This window comes from Gorilla gorilla, chromosome 5, assembly GCF_029281585.2.
Source record: "Gorilla gorilla gorilla isolate KB3781 chromosome 5, NHGRI_mGorGor1-v2.1_pri, whole genome shotgun sequence".
Classification (NCBI taxonomy): domain Eukaryota; kingdom Metazoa; phylum Chordata; class Mammalia; order Primates; family Hominidae; genus Gorilla; species Gorilla gorilla.
In genome coordinates this window covers 38,106,634-38,122,260 of record NC_073229.2, presented here as the reverse complement: position 1 = coordinate 38,122,260, position 15,627 = coordinate 38,106,634, and the positions used below count along the sequence as shown (strand labels likewise).

Sequence of the window (15,627 nt, the reverse complement as noted above, 5' to 3'; positions counted from 1 at the left end):
AAGACAACAAATGTCAGAGTGTTTAGCACATGGCCAGGGATGGAGCCAGCACTTTACAGGCATTATTGCATTCAATCCTTAGAGTAACTCTGTGAGGTAAGAACCATGATTTTCCTCATTTAACAGACGAGGAAACAGGGTTTGGAGGGAAAGTGATGTGACCAAATCATCTAACTATGAAGTGGGATTAAAAACCACACTGAGAAGTTGATCCTGAGCAGAAAGTCGCTCTTAAATTACCCAGTTGGGTCAATGATAAATGCAAAACTTCCTTCCCTGAACTGCAGACTTTGATCCTTTCTTCTGCAAGTTAGAGAGGCTTCCAGCAGCCAATTAATATCATGCCTCATCATAAAAAAGACAGGGCTTAGGTGGCCGGCACAGAGCACTACCAAGAGTAGGGGCAGTGGATCCCAGTTCTGGGGTGCCATGGGGTGGTTAGGCATTCCAAAGTTAATCCAGCTATGAGAAATCCGTTGCTTTTAAAATGTATATCATATTTTAAGATTTAAATATGTACTATATATAGCAGAGGCAAACATGATATCCTCTTCTACCCTTTCTTCAAGGTCTAGTTCGGTGGTTCTCAGCTGGGGGTGATTTTGCTTCCCGGGGACATTTGACGTGTGAAGATAATTTCGATTGTTGTTAACTAGGGGTGCTAATGGCCTCTAAGTGGGCGGAGGCCAGGGATCCTGCTAAACTTGCTACAATGCACAGGACAGCCCTCCACCACTGTTAACTGCCCACAAAGTATCACCATGAAGAAGTATCTGACCAAAATGTTAAGAGCGCTGAAGTCCTGTTCTAGTTTAAAACTTCCTAAGGCCTCCTTTGTCCCCTCCATCAAGTTTGGATGCCTAAGAAACTTCACTGTTATTTCCTTATGGTCTTCATTGCCCTTTCTTTTCTTAGTTATTGAAGAAAATGTGTGGTCTCCCTCTCCCCAGATGAACTCCTTGAGGGCCAGAAGGACATCTTAGTAGCCTCTGAAACTCCCAGAGTATCAGGAAGTGCATTCTGCACAAAAGCGGGTGTTCAGTAAGAGCCTGTCCATTAGTTTTCCCTGAAGGAGGTAAAAATGCCGAGAGTTCAGATTTGACGAGTACTCAAGAGTTCCTACCACGGGGAGTGGCGGGGGGAGGCAACTAAGGAACACAAAGTACATTTCCTTTAAACACTATCTCATTTAATCCTACCAGCCAGTGAAGGAGAGAGGATCACTATTTTAGGTAACTACAGCTCATGGATGTAATTTATAAAAGGTCACACACGGTAATTGGCAGAGCGTGTTTCTGGAGCCGGATCTTCAAGTCCACACGCCTTCCACACCACACCACTGTGTCACGCATGCATTTCCAAAGCTGAAAACCTTGCCTCCTAGAGACTATTCCCAGAATTGGGATGTCTGAGATGCTAACAAGGAAAACAGCAACAAGAAAGGTGGGAAACTTTATGTTATTAGTGTGATCGTCACAAGTTCTGCTACCCAACATAGCGACAAAATTAGCCAACAAAAGGGGTGTTGCAAATTGGGTTTAAACACAAGTAACATATTAAAAGTCAATTATAGAGATACTTAGAATTTACATGGCTCTTTCCTAGACAGGAGTATTCAAAGGCTCATATGTTTAAACTTTAGAATGCTAGAGCTTAAGAAAATAAATTCAAGATTTTTTTTTTTTTTAATCAGAAAAATCAGAGAGCGTAGGAAATCATGGCAAGAAGAGCTATCTTGGTTCAGGACATGACTATGTGACCTTTCTGGATGCACAGTACTTTCCAGCTGGCTCTTTGCTTTGTGAGGTTGCAAACTGTGGGCTTTCTCACAGCAGCTAGGAGACGGGCTAAAGCATGTAATAAATAACATCTGATGGCTCGTCTCTGCGAGCCCTGACAGCATCGATCCCCAAAAATCAACCTGATGAATTTGTCTCGTTTTCATATTACAGAGGAAGAAGTGAAAATGATGAAAGGTTTTTGTGGCACCATGTTAAATTTCTTTTATCTGTAAGCTAGGGAGACCAGGTCTTGGCCTGCTATTGTTCATCAAGACTTCCACTATAACCTCTATGCCAAAGTCCCATTTCCGGTGCTCAGCCTTAGCCCCTCAGAAAACGGGATGGCCCACGGAGTCACTCACAACCACCCCATCCATTCTGACTAATCATGCCTTCCACACAGTGCACACCCCAGACAGAGGAGAAGCTTGGCCTCACCCATTCTTCCAGCCCCTGGAGTTAAATATTTGGGAGTCAAAGGTCTTGTATTTCTTTTCTCCCTTAATCTGCCCTTCACTTCCACCTGCCTTTTCACACCATCATTGTTGCCATCCTGCTTCCGGACTCATCAACTCAATAGCGCCCGTACTCTAAATGGTGTGCTCTGGTCCTCATATTCACATTTCTCGCTCTGTCCACTTGGTTACCTGTGCTTCAGGCAGGTCCAGACCAGACAGAATGAAAAGCCTCCCTACTGTTAAGGCAGAAAAACCACTCAAGGGTACCCAGCTGGTGCTGGTGCCTGGCGTGTAGCCACCGAGCCCACTTTGACCTCCTGAGCTCGGATTCTCAACCGCTTGAGAATCCAAGAAACCACTTCTTGTTTCACGTCTTTTAAGTTTTGGGAGACCCATCTTTGTATGGTTTGCCTGGGCTATACAACCTGGGAGTCCACAAGTTTTGGAACCACAAGAGCAGGTATGAGGCTTGGGGCCCTGGGGTCTTTCCAAACGAGGAAGAGCTGAGATAAGCATTATGTGAATGGATGTGGCAGAAGGCTCCTGCCTTCACCTGGACAATCTAGTATCAGTAACTCTTCCCTGTGCTCAACTAGCAGTGCTTCCAGAATGTTTCATCAGAAGATCTGAGGGCTTCTCTGACAGAAGATAGGGATGGAGCCTGGGAATCTGAATCTGAAACAAGTGCTACAGGCAATCAGGTAAACTTGAAAAACACTGGATTCTTTCTTTTTGACAGGTATCTTGGGTTTTTACTACTTAATACAATGCCAGAGACCACAGAGGATAAATACTAGGAATAAGCTGAGACTATGGAGCCAGGCTCCTTGGGTTTAATTTCAGTTGCCCCACTTATTAATGGGGCCCAGAGCCAGGCCATTAACCCCCGGCCGGCTGTTTCCCTGCGTAGAACAAGGATGACAATAATACCCACTTCATAGGTTGTTATGTGGATAATGTGCCAATGCGAGTAAAGCACTTAGTTTAGTGCCCTCGATACACGCGGGCACTCGATGAACATTAGCTATTATTACCCCATAGACCAGAGACTGCTGAGTGGCAGCCCTTAAGCCAAATCTGGCCTAGAGACCTATTTTGTTTGGCCTGCGCAACTTCCTTTTAAATTCAGCCAACATTTTAAAACTGGTAGATTTCTGGCATTTTGAGAAGGTCGAAGACCTGGCAAAACACAAGGCCTGCCATCCCCTCTGGCAGCCACTGCCTGTGACCAGGTCCCAAGGCCCCCTTTTGATAGTACGTTTCTTCTTTATTCGTGAACAATCCCCACACCACTCAAACCTCCCACCCCCAATCTACTCCCTGCCCAGCCCTTGCAGAAAGGCAACTCCAATTCTAGATCAGTTTTGCCAACACATCCAACCTTCAGTCCTGTTATCTCCCCATACTGACGACTCTAGTCCAGATGCTGCCTCCTGACGCCAATCTTTCTGCCTGCCTGCCTTTGACTTATGTCTCCCTGCCAGGAAGGGCCTCCCCAATCTTCCCTTTCCACCAAGCCCAGTGGTTCCAACTGAGCACATTAAAAAAAAAAAAAATCCATGTCTTAATCTCACCCCTAGACATTCTGATTAGTCTGGGTGGGGCCTAGGTATCAGTATTTTTAAAAAGCGCCCTGGGAGATTCAAATGTGTGCCCTAATGTGCTCCAAGATTGACAACCATGGCAGCCGTGGCCTCCCCATCTCACGGCCCAACTGGAGTCTGGTGACTCTCACCTGTTCCTCTGGCACTTTCTGTCGACACCACACAACTGAGGACTAGATGAGTCTTGTTTTCTCCCTACCGCCTGTTTAGTCTTGCTTGCAGATCAACTTGTGTTTAAAGCTTGTCTCCTCAACAGACTGTAAACTCAAGAGTGGGCGGATCACACCTCATACTTCTTTTGTATCCCCAATAGGACTAATGGGGTGCCAAGCACATGGAAGGTGTCTAATGAAAATGCCTCTTCTCAGGTAGCTGAGCCTATAGTGTAGTGGGCACTGCAGGGACCACATGATGAAAAAGCAAGCCAGACCGATTTCTTGGAGCTTACAGGTTTGGAGGAGGAGTAAGTCATGAACATGCAAGATTAGGCTACGAGGCAGACCATGAGGTGCTACAGGAAAGAAGCAGTAACCCAAGGGAAGGGAGAGGCCCAAGCCCCTGGGAAACTGGGGGAGGCTGTGCCTACGCCTTCCCTTGATGTGGGCCTCAATGGGCCAGTGGGAGGAGGGCAACAAAAGGAGTAAGGTGGAGAGGGAGAAGCTACGAGCAAACACACCAGAGGGAAACCTGCGGTGCCTGCAGCACCATACTGTCGCAGCAGCCGAGTGCAGAGGAATGGGAAGCAAGACTGAAAAGGCAAGATTTCACCATCCCTTGATGCCAGGAAAAGGTGGTAATTAATTTGGTAAGTCCGGGAAGCAGCCACTGAAGGTGGCAAGTCTGCTTCCTTCTAAGAGCCAGGCAGAGGGCAAGGCGAAGGGGAAGGGGTAGGAATAGATCTAACATAAAAAAGGAGGGGTGAGGAGATGAGAAGGGAAAAGGGAGGCCCAGAGGCAGGTTCCATTGCCTCTGGAGAGCAAGACAACCCCCCGCCCTGCCTCGATATACACACACTGGCAGGGGCTCCGAGTCTGGCAAGGCCCAGCAGCTCAGACACCCTGATTCTTGCCATTCAGTCTTAAGCCATGGTTTACTGTATAGGATTGAAATTATGTTAATAGTATCATTCATGCTAGTAGTGCCACTTTATTAACACATTTAATCACAGAAATAAAGGTTTTATTCATGACACTATCACTACTGATAGCACTACTACAAGAAGCTTATTCTTCAGTTCTTTTTCCCAAGTCAATGGGCAGCTTATAAAGAAATACAAAGACCCTAGACCCTAAAGACTGCATTAGGCGAGAGCCATTCCACGGTTTACTTCTCCTTCCCATCATCACCATTTTTAGAGAGGTGCAATGGGGCGAAATGAACACTAAGGGCTAGTTAAGAAAATAGATCAGGCCAGGAACAGTGGCTCACGCCTATAATCCCAGCACTTTGTGAGGCCGAGGCGAGCAGATCACCTGAGGTCAGGAGTTCGAGACCAGCCTGACCAACATGGTGAAACCCCATCTCTACTAAAAATACAAAAAAAAATTAGCTGGGCGTGGTGGCCCACACCTGTAATCCCAGTTACGGGGGAGGCTGAGGCAGGAGAATCGGCTGAACCCAGGAGGCAGAGGTTGCGGTGAGCCAAGATTGCACCATTGCATTTCAGTCTGGGCAGCGGAACAAGACTTGGTCTCAAAACAAAAACAAACCAAGAAAATAGATCACAAAAGGACAGCCCATGAGATGCCTGTGGAAGGAAGGGCAATTATACCATGTTTCTACTTAACATATAATCCTTCCCACGTGCCAGACACTGGTCTAAGCACTTTACAAATAAGAACTCATTGCAACTTCCTAACCCCATAAGGTAGGTACTATCATTGCTCCCAATTTACAGATGAGGAAATGAAAACATAGAGGCCAAGTTTCTTGCCCAAAGTCACAGGGCTAGTGAGCAGAGCCAGAGGAAGAACACAGGCACTCTGGCTCCAGGCTAAGTGGCCTGACCTTACACTCAGCTGCCCCTCACTATGCCTTTTAGGACAGGGTGCAGGTTATAAACACACGAGCCTCCTTCTCTCCAAGGGACTGCCAGATGCAGAAAGGCACACAGGAGATAGTGTGGGCCTCAGGGATGCTGCTCTGGTTATGTATCAGAAATAGAGCCCCAAAGCATCAGAAATGGGGAAGAGCAGAGTGGAACGAAATATACAGACCCTGAGTTCACAGCCCATCATTCTCAGAGTCCAGAGCTACCACCCTTCAGGATCATAAAAACTAGAGCAGACAGAAGCTCTCCTTAGCAGAAAGTCAAGAGGCATTCAAATCCTCCACTCTCTAAGACAAACTCTACTTGCCAAAAAACTTTCCAGAGGAAATCAGCTTCACTGATTACTACTCTCATCAGTTGGTACTTAATGCTCACTGGCTGTTAGACTGTATCTACACTGGGCACCTTTCTGGTTTGTGGATTACAGATAAGCCATATATCACTGCCCCTAACGAGTCAGTGCACTACAGCCACGTTAGATTATGTTTCACTTTCAGGCCTCAGGGCTTGAAGCAATTCTATTTTTAAGCTTTCTCAGTTCCAAAAAGGAAAAGAAGGCATTTTAAGGAAATTAGCTTTGGCTAAAGGAATGACAATTCCCTCTTAAAGAGTTAACTGATTAGCCACTTTGCTAAACCAGAAATCTTGGAGCTAACCACAGAGGAAGAACACCTTGTTCAATGTTGCTGGGCAAGGGCTGGGGACCTCTGAAAGCATGACAGTCACTCAGGATGTGGGTGGCCCAGGACAAAACTCCGTTACTACCAGAGGGGCACTCTGTGTCCTTCTCCCCAAGAAAGTCTCAAAAATCCTTTTAGATTCTATTCTCTATGAAGCATGTGTCACTTTTTGAGCAACAGAATTGATATGACCACAGAAGACAAATTTGCGAATATCAAATAAATCTTTAAAAATATTACTATCATGTTTTGAAGAGTCATTCTTTCCTTTTTAAAATAATTCCCTTTCATTTAACATCCAAAGTAGCCTTGCTTATTTTGTATCTTTGGGAATAAGTCATTACCCCCACAGCCAACTGTTTAAAGGACACTTCTTTATGTGCACATTTTTAAAAAAGGTAACCACTCCTGAAGGAAATCTAAAATGTGTCCTACACACCCCAATTTTCCCATATAGGGTTCATGAGACACAGTTAACCTTCTCTTGGTGAATGAGGCTTCTAAGAATTCAAGAGTCTCCAGTTTCGGTTTTGGCTTTGCCACTAGCAAAGACCTGTGACCTTGGGCAAGTAATTTAACAGCACTGGGCCTGAATTTCCTCACCTGCAACATGAAGGGGATTGGACAGATGAGGACTCTTGTGCTTTACACTTCTCAAATGTTATGATTCCAAGACCAGTGTAAATGCCAACTATTGCCCATGCCAACCTAGAATATCGTTCTCAGGGACTGTCAAGTTCTAAGAATGTTGTCTAGACCACACAAATGGCCCCAGAGAGTTGGGCTATGGTAATGGAAAGCAGACTAAAGTCAATTATTTTTTATTCTTTTTGTCCCCTTTCTATTCCATCAGCTGCCAATTCTCACTGCTTTCTACCTCGAGCTAACATAAACCCCTGCCTTAGTTTACAAAGCTAAGTGGGGGCCTGCATCACTCAGATTCTTCATCAAAGCAAAGTGCATCTGGCTTTGTGATACAATCTGGCAACCAGTGGCCTTCATCACTTCTCCTTCAAAGTCACATAGCATTGGATAGGAGAGTATTTGAGGGCAAAAATTATATTTTTTAAAAGTTATATTGTAGACAAATATGGTGGCCATAAGACTGACCCCCAGTTAAGGTTGGGGAAAGAACGTACATTCCTTGAATTCCAAAAACACATTGCTTTTAGAGGAGAGGGTTTGAAACAAGTGTGAACAGAATATAAACCAATTTCCCTCTTATTGAAATAGAAACTCGGTATGTTATCCCTCTATAATAATCCCCACTCTGTAAGTTTCCTGTCCCCAAAGGCAGTTGTTGCTTTTTAGTACCTTCTGTGGTATAACTTTTCTTTGTGAAGGATACATTTTCCTCGTCACTTTCTGAAGCCAAAGAGAGGGTCAGGGTAGGAAGAAGGAGACACTATTAGTGGTTTCCTATATTTACTGCTTTCCCAGTTATCTTCCATTGTTAAGTCCCATGAACAATGATTAGTAGAAAAAATGCTTTTTAGCAATCGTGAATACAGTCTCTGAAACATTATTTGTAAACTGCTAACAAGAATGAAAATACGCATTAAACCACGTACTTAGTACCTCAAAGAATTCAGGGAAGATTCCCCTTTTTAAAAAACAAAATTGTGAAATCTACCTTCTTTACCTTGCTTTCACCACCTTTTACCTTGCTTTTACCACCTTTCAGGTGGCTTCATGGGAATCTATCAGGGATCTGGTGAGCATAGGCAACTGATTTTCACTCATCCTAGTTAAAGTTGTTAGTAGGAAGTAGATGATTAGAAGGGAATTGAAGTTGGCTAGCTTGGGAAAGTAGATGTAAACTGGTCCTACAAATGGAGTATTTGTAAAATCAGGTTAAGTTAGGAAAACCAGCCAGAAAATTAACTATGAGTACTTGAAGCTATTCGCCAAATGCGTCCAAATCCCTAGGAAAGAGGTTAAAGGTATGGATGATATATCTTTGCAGATGGCATTAAAGACAGAAGAGTTAAAGGAAAACTACTGCTTTATATATTTCTGAGAAACCACAATAAAAGCTTTCACCCCGTCTTTCAATCTCCAGGTAATGTTATTTATGCACGTCTAGGCTTAGAGTATTATTTTCTGTTTTCAAGTTAGCTTTACACAGTATAACATTAATCTCAGAATCCACTCTTCCAAGTAATACACAAGGTGGCGATTTATAGAAAAACAAAAAATCCTTTCCTGTTCGCAAGGTGGAGTTCTTCAGCTCACAGTGCCATATTTAAGGGTGCTTTGTTTCAGAGGATGATTAGAGTGGCGCCCTTGGTACTGATTATAGTGGAGCTACTTGTACTGCCCAAGTCTGGGCACTGCATTATATTAAAACTTCCATTTTGGGGTATGTAGTGACTAAAAATTGTCTCCCAGCTTAAACTTGGCATCAACCATATATCTCAGCAGAAGCAAGATTATTGAGTATAGAACCACAGGAACCCGGCACTTTTCTTTTTATAATTGTACAGGAAAAGAGACCCTGCTGAAATAGCACCTATGGTTCCTCCATTCTTAGATGAAAATTTCAAGCATTGAGGGCTCTTTCCCAAAGTAGAATCAGTAGGTTGCTATGACTGTGACAGGACATAGTCTCTTACATTATTAAATCCCAAATTTTCTAGAATAAAATAATTTCAGCTTCTTTTTAGAAGCAGCAGCAGAAAATGATGAAGCCTTGTCTGCTCCATTGAGTAGCACTTCTGACTATGGTTTCTCTGGAGTTCTTACATTTCCAACGGTTCACCAACTAAGATGGAATTTATCTAATGCATGTCTCTGACATGGTGAAGATTGAGAGTTCAGGTCTAACAAAAGCCGCTAAGCATAAACTGCACCCAAAAGTTGGCAGGTCTGTGGAATCATGGACGGAGTGGAACTCAGGCAAAAAAGTGAGGACGATGTTGCCTTAACTTGTCACAATTCAAGGCATATGCTTGGCAGTTCAACACCACTATCTCTATATAGGCGTGTCTTACTGAAATGTCCCTATTTTACCCCTAGGATGGCCATGTTTTATATATTTAAAAGCCCAAATTAATTGGGCATAAATAATTAATTACAGATCACTTAAAGACTTTTAACGGTTCTCTTCATATATGTAAACAAAGGGACAATGTGCACCTGGCCTTACACTATTTCACTAAGTCAGAAAAAAATTAACATTTGTATAATAAATATGAATTGTACTGGGTGTCTACTTTTTGCCAGGCACTGTGCTAAATAGTTCACATGCATTATCATATTTAACTCTTCAAAAGAACCTTAAAGGTGACACTGTTTTTGTCCCTATGTTACAGAGGAAGAAACTGAGTTGAGAGATTAAGTTATTTGCCAATGAACATACAATTTGTAAATAATAGATGCTTTACAGCTGGTAAGGTAGTACTCATATTTTTACCCCCATTGAAAAAAAGGTGAAGAAGTTGCTTCTGGTTAAGTCCTTAGATATTCTTGAGACAGAACTTGGGATCAGAACCAGATAGGTCTGCAACTCTGGCCCCCTGAAGACTTTTCAACCTCTTCTTGGACACAGAGTGTTTAGGTGGTCTTTGTTCAGCCAATCACTTAGCTTTCGCCCATCCTGTCTTTCCTGCTTAGGGAAAGAATATCAACAAAATTCAAAATTCGAAGACTTACATGGAAGTCTAATATAATTTCGATAAGAAAAACAATAAATCAAACTTTATATTCAGTGCTTAGGACTTTGTATGCATTGACTAGATAAATTTCCTACACCCTCCCAGAAGAAACAGCTCCTTTTTTGAGACGGAATCTCGCTCTGCCGCCAGGCTGGAGTGCAGTGGCGGGATCTCAGCTCACCGCAACCTCCGCTTCCCAGGGTCAAGCGATTTTCCTGCCTCAGCCTCCTGAGTAGCTGGGATTACAGGCGCGCACCACCACACCCAGCTAATTTTTGTATTTTTAGTAGAGACGGGGTTTCACCATGTTGGCCAGGATGGTCTGGATCTCTTGACCGCGTGATCCGCCCCCCTCGGCTTCCCAAAGTACCGGGATTACAGGCATGAGCCACAGCGCCCGGCCAGAAGAAATAGCTCTTAAAAGTGTAGATAACCGGCCAGGCGTGGTGGCTCACGCCTGTAATCCCAGCTACTCAGGAGGCTGAGGCAGGAGAATGCTTGAACTCGGGAGGCGGAGGTTGCAGTGAGCCGAGATCGTGCCATTGCACTCCAGCCTGGGCGACAGAATGAGACTCCGTCTCAAAAAAAAAAAAAAAATGCAGATAACCAATGATTCAGCATACATTGCAATCATATAAAAAATGCTTCTGAATATGTATATGAGTAACATTTATATTCCTGTAATGAAAAACCTTTTGTGTGCACATAAACTCAAAAGGATATTATTATTCCTGGAATAATAATTTCATGTCAAGGAGAATAAAGTTTTGAAATAACTTGGAAGATGGTGAGGGTAATTTAGTATACTTTAAATACTTAAATACAATGAACTAGATATAATAAACCTGGCTTGAAAGATAGTCTTAGGGACCTGGCCCAACAAACACTGTTAAAATTTTTTAAAAAGCAACTTGAAGCTCTCATAATTTCCCATTATCAAAACTACCCCCTGCAAATCTGTGAATCTAATCCAAGAAGTATGTCAATAGCTGGTTGTTTAAGGTTAGGTTTATGAAATAGTAACAGAACTGTGCAGGGGGTCAAATATGCTTAAAATATGTCCAAACATGCTTAGGTCAAGTCAGTAAGAGTATCTGAAGCTAATAAAAGCATGGAATATTCTTGCGACTGAAAACCCAGCACACCGGATACTGTTATGTGTAAGCAGGTACTGTGCTCCGTTTCCCCCCTGCTGGCAGACCCTAGTCACTAAAAAACGATGAGCTTCTTTGACTAAGACTACATCACACATGCCCAGCAAGTATCTCTGGGGCTGGAAAGCAGTTAAGACCGAACCCGGGGAGAAATTGGGAATAGGAAAGAAATAAAAAACGCCTCATTATTCCCAAACCCATCCCATTTCCCAAAGTGCTGCCTATGTGCTGACTTTCTTAAAGACTCCCGCAAGATCTTGATTCTCCAAAAATTAAACCCATTTGGAGCTGAGACAAGGTGAGGTCCACGCCTGGTATAATCAGGCTACCATGGATCTAACTGAGTCTGGTTCGGTTCTAGCCCCGTGGAGGCCAAGCCTCACCACGAGGGTGAAGACCCGGAGGCATGGAGGAAGGGAATGAAGCAGAGAAAAGGAGAAAGGGGAGACCTCCGGGCCACACTTCTTTCTAGTACCAACAAAAAGAGAAGCCGCATACTGACCTAAATCATCTCTCAAAGGCGCTTTATAAATTACAGGGACAAAGGGAGGGGGTGGCGGGTGGCCTGGGAATCCTACAGACACCCTACCCTCTGACCCGCCTCCCTCCCCCTCCAGCACAAGGGAAGGAAGACAGAAAACAGAGCTCAACTCGGCCATTGGCGAAAAGCCCCCTCCGGTTTTCTATCGCCCATCCATCCGCCCCCTAGAAAAAAAATCCACGTAAACACCATACCCACCCCCTGGGGCAGACACTCCCGCCCCGAGGTTCCTAGAACCGGAGGCCGGGGCATTTACTTAGTTAGATTTTTCTTGCTTACTCATTTCCCTCGAGCACCCAACCCCCCGTTCCCACTCCAAAACCCCGCTCAACCGCCTACCCTCACCGCTTCAGCCCCCAACAGAATCCGGTGCCCCCGCGGCGTCGGCGGCCCCCGAGCCGTCCCGGTCACTAACCTGCTGCTGTAAGGGCATTTCCGAAACCAGCCTGGCTCCGGGGGGAGGTGGGGGGCCGGCTGGAGAGGGGGCCCGGAGGGCCGAACAGACCGGCGGCGCAGGGCGAGGGCGGGCGCCGGTGGGGGGGTGGGGAGAGGAGAGGGAGGGTGGCGGTGCCGGGGGCGGGTGCGAGGGCGCCGGGACCGTCCCAGGCCAGGGAGCCGGCGAGCAGGAGGAAGTGGGTGCCCCCCTCTCCCCCTCCAGCGCCCCCTCCCGCCGCCGCCTCCTCCCCAGTCACAGGCGCGTCCTGCGCGCACGTGTGCGAAACGTCACCGGCGGGTCCCGGAGAGAGGGACAGACCCAGGCGGCGGGACGGGAACCCGGCTGCCCCCGCCCTCCGTCGCCGGGGGGCGGAGAGGGGGACAGGGCGGGGAAGGAAGGGGCAAGGGGAGAGGCGGGTCAAGGGCAGGCCCGGGGCCCGGCGAGGAAGGCCTGGGCGCTCGGGCCACGCGGGCGCCGCCGCTGCCACTGCCAGGATGCGCCCAGGCCAGAGCGCCAGCCCGCGAGCCCCTCACCCCAGACAGCCCACGCCCCAGTCCGCACCCGGCTTCCAGCCCCACCTCCCCCACGCCCGACTCCCCTCCACCTCCCCCAGCCCCTTTGTTGCCGGGAGTTACAGATCCTAAAATGTGTCAAGCGCAGCCCCGCCGATCCCCTGCGCTCCGAGCACGCCGCAGGGACCCCCGGCCGCCAACGAGCCTCCAAGGCCGACTGGGGGCTAGCACCCCAACAGTCCCCCGGTTTCAACCCCTCAGAGCCCCCCACACCCCAGTTCACTACTCCCTCCCCCACCCCCTTCTCCATCCGGGGCGTGACCCCTTCCTACGCCCGAGAAAGAGGAAGCTTCGAGTTGGAGGGGAAGGGAGAGTGGGGGTAGGGAAAAGTGCAGGAAAAGAAGGGGGGGCCGCGAAAAGTTTTGGAGTGTTTGATGTGGTTCGCGCCAAGGCAATCCCCGCCGCCCCGCGCGCCTGGCCGAGCCCCCCGACCCTCCTGGCGCCGGGAAGAGCACTCAGGTCTAACAATGAACCCTCGTTGGAGGGGCAGCCCCCGAGGCCCACGATGCTCGGCCCAGTGCTCTCCCCGAGCGGCCCGCAGCGCGCCCACGACCCCGCGCGGTGCGAGCCCACCTCCCGCCGGGGCTGGGGACGGTGGGGAGGGAGGGTATTACCGGAGGGCCGCCGCCGCCGCCGCTGCCGCCGCGTCCCAGCGCTGGTGGCTGCTGCAGCAGCCCGGCTCTGCTGGAGGGTCCGTGCGGCGTGGTGTAGAGGAGGCTGCCGGCGGTCTGCTCCGCGCCGGGGGCACTGGGGAGGAGGGGGCCGGCGGCTACGGTGCCGCTTTGGAGGGAGGAGGAACAGGAGGTGGTGGAAGTGTTCGTGGTGAGGATCTGGATGTACGCGCCCGGGGCGGCGGCAGCGGCGGCGGCGGCGGCGAAGCCGGGGCTGGCTAGCAGTGCCCTTTTGTCCATGGAGGCTGCAGCGGCGGCGGCGACGACAGCCGCCCCCTCCCCACCCCCGGCGGTCACCAGGTACTGCTCCAGAGCGGGCTGGATCCCCTTTCTCATCTCTCGCTCCTGCTCTTTTTAGTGTTATGGTATATTAATGTATTGTTTTCAATTTCTTTATTATTTGCAGTCGGAGTTTCCAAGTCTCTCCTTCTCTCCTCCCCGCCCGGCGCTTCCGAGCCCCCTCTCTCTCTTTTCTTTTTATTTTTCCGCACCGCACAGGCCCCGGGGGCCAAAAATAATCGGGGCTCTGGAGAGAGGAGGGTCCCGGCCGCACGGATATCGGGCCCCAAGCGGGGATGGAGGCGTCGGGGGCGGCCGATGCAACGGATTGCGAGGCGGCGGCGGCAGCCCGGGTGCTGCGGCCGGCAGCTGAAAAATGGCTCCAGGAAGCTGCTGCTGACAATGAATGAAGGGATACGGTTTACGCGCCAAGGTCCTCCCGCGAAACTCGGATTTCCCGCCGGCTTTTCAAACCATATTTGCATATCCCCGCCCCTCAACCCGCCGAGGACCGTTCCCACAGCCCATTGGGCCTCTACCTCCTTACTTCAGTCCCAATCATGGAGCAGGGCCGCGACTTGCTGGTTTCCATTGGCTGCCGTGCTTCATGGTTACCGGGGCGACAGGGACCCTATTTGCATAGGCCTCCTTGATTGGCTGGCAGAAGAGCAGTTTTTTAGGGGGTGGGGCAAAGACTTCTCTCCCACGGAAGACCACGCCTGGCCTAGGCTCCGCCCCTGTCCCCGCCCGCCCGCCGGGCCGGCGCTACTGACCTGGGCAGGGACTCCGCGCCCCGCAGACTCAGTGTAGATCTAGTCTAGAGCGCAAGTTTCGCTTTTGGAAATTGTCAAGGTGACTAAGGGAACACTCTTTCCTTTGACCAGTCAGTGCAATAAACGAACAGCGCAGGAGATTCTTCCAGATACGTGCCAAAGGCAAGTTGGACCATGCGGACGATGTCTGGCAGGTGCAAAAGGAGCCCTTTAAATCGTGGGCTTCTCCCTTCCTGAAATCCAACCAATGACGCGGCGAGAGCTGATCCCGAGGCCGGGGCTGATAGACAGAAGCATGTGGGCAGACAGAATCGTGGGGGCAGAAGGTTCAGCAGACGCGATTGCGGGCACCAGTTAACATTCCAGATCATTCCCGGTACCTTCATTATTAGCCTGGATAGGGGTAAAGTACAAATTAACTCTTTTGTCTTACAACGAATATTGGTTTGAATCCAGCAGACATTCCCTCTGGCCCAGAAACACCCAGGGCAGTTAATCAGGGCTAACCTAGAACTGATCTGCGGGTTTCTAATCCGCCAAGCAGTAATCCGAAAAAGTACACGCTTCCCACGATGACGTCGTGCCCCCAACGAACGCAGGCACGCCCGGGCATCAGCACTTTATATCTTCAGTTTTGTAGGAAGTTCTCTGACTGGAAGCAAACACAACGACTCAAACCTATCCCAAAGTATTTTTAAAATAGTGTCTTTTTTTAAAAAAGTAAACTAGAAATTGTCATCAGAAAAATATAAAATGATGTGTCAAACTGACTCCTGAATTTGTTCAAGTATTCATGGGTCTTAAAATTAAAGCTTGCTCCTGAGATTGAGCAGGAAAAGAGACCCCTGCAGGAATGTGGGGGAAGTTATGTATGTAGAGACTAGATCATAATTTATAGTTATGTGCAAAACAGCTGCAGAATTGGTGCTCATAGGTGATGAGGATTGCAACACCTTGAGCCCTTTCACAGGA

General features: G+C 48.0%; 2 protein-coding genes across 4 annotated transcripts in view; one reads left to right on the top strand and one right to left on the bottom strand.

Annotated features, from left to right (window-relative positions):
- The window catches only part of E2F3 (E2F transcription factor 3), a 91,627-nt gene extending 77,610 nt beyond the window's left edge, over positions 1-14,017 (bottom strand). For 2 of the 3 annotated variants that reach the window (XM_055391280.2, XM_055391281.2), the window contains exon 1: positions 13,547-14,017. In XM_055391280.2, the coding sequence (XP_055247255.1) occupies positions 13,547-13,939 (393 nt within the window). In that variant the 5' untranslated portion in view covers positions 13,940-14,017. Of the gene's footprint in view, positions 1-12,339; positions 12,912-13,546 lie in introns of those variants that run through there. The other variant, XM_019030195.3, reaches the window with a different exon arrangement.
- On the top strand, positions 9,372-15,354 carry LOC134758701 (uncharacterized). Its single transcript, XM_063707310.1, has 3 exons — positions 9,372-9,479; positions 12,218-12,347; positions 14,010-15,354. Exons 1-3 carry the CDS (start codon positions 9,372-9,374, stop codon positions 14,690-14,692), a joined length of 921 nt encoding a protein of 306 aa, XP_063563380.1. The 3' UTR covers positions 14,693-15,354.
- The last annotated feature ends 273 nt before the right edge of the window (positions 15,355-15,627 follow it).

Excerpts from the sequence above, each read along its gene's own strand:
- LOC134758701 (XM_063707310.1), top strand. The coding sequence starts at position 9,372 with ATGGTGAAGATTGAGAGTTCAGGTCTAACAAAAGCCGCTAAGCATAAA. Across the intron at positions 9,480-12,217 it reads AGTGGAACTCAGGCAAAAAA|CACCCAACCCCCCGTTCCCA; the intron begins GTGAGGACGATG and ends ATTTCCCTCGAG. Across the intron at positions 12,348-14,009 it reads CCGGTCACTAACCTGCTGCT|TCGGAGTTTCCAAGTCTCTC; the intron begins GTAAGGGCATTT and ends TATTATTTGCAG.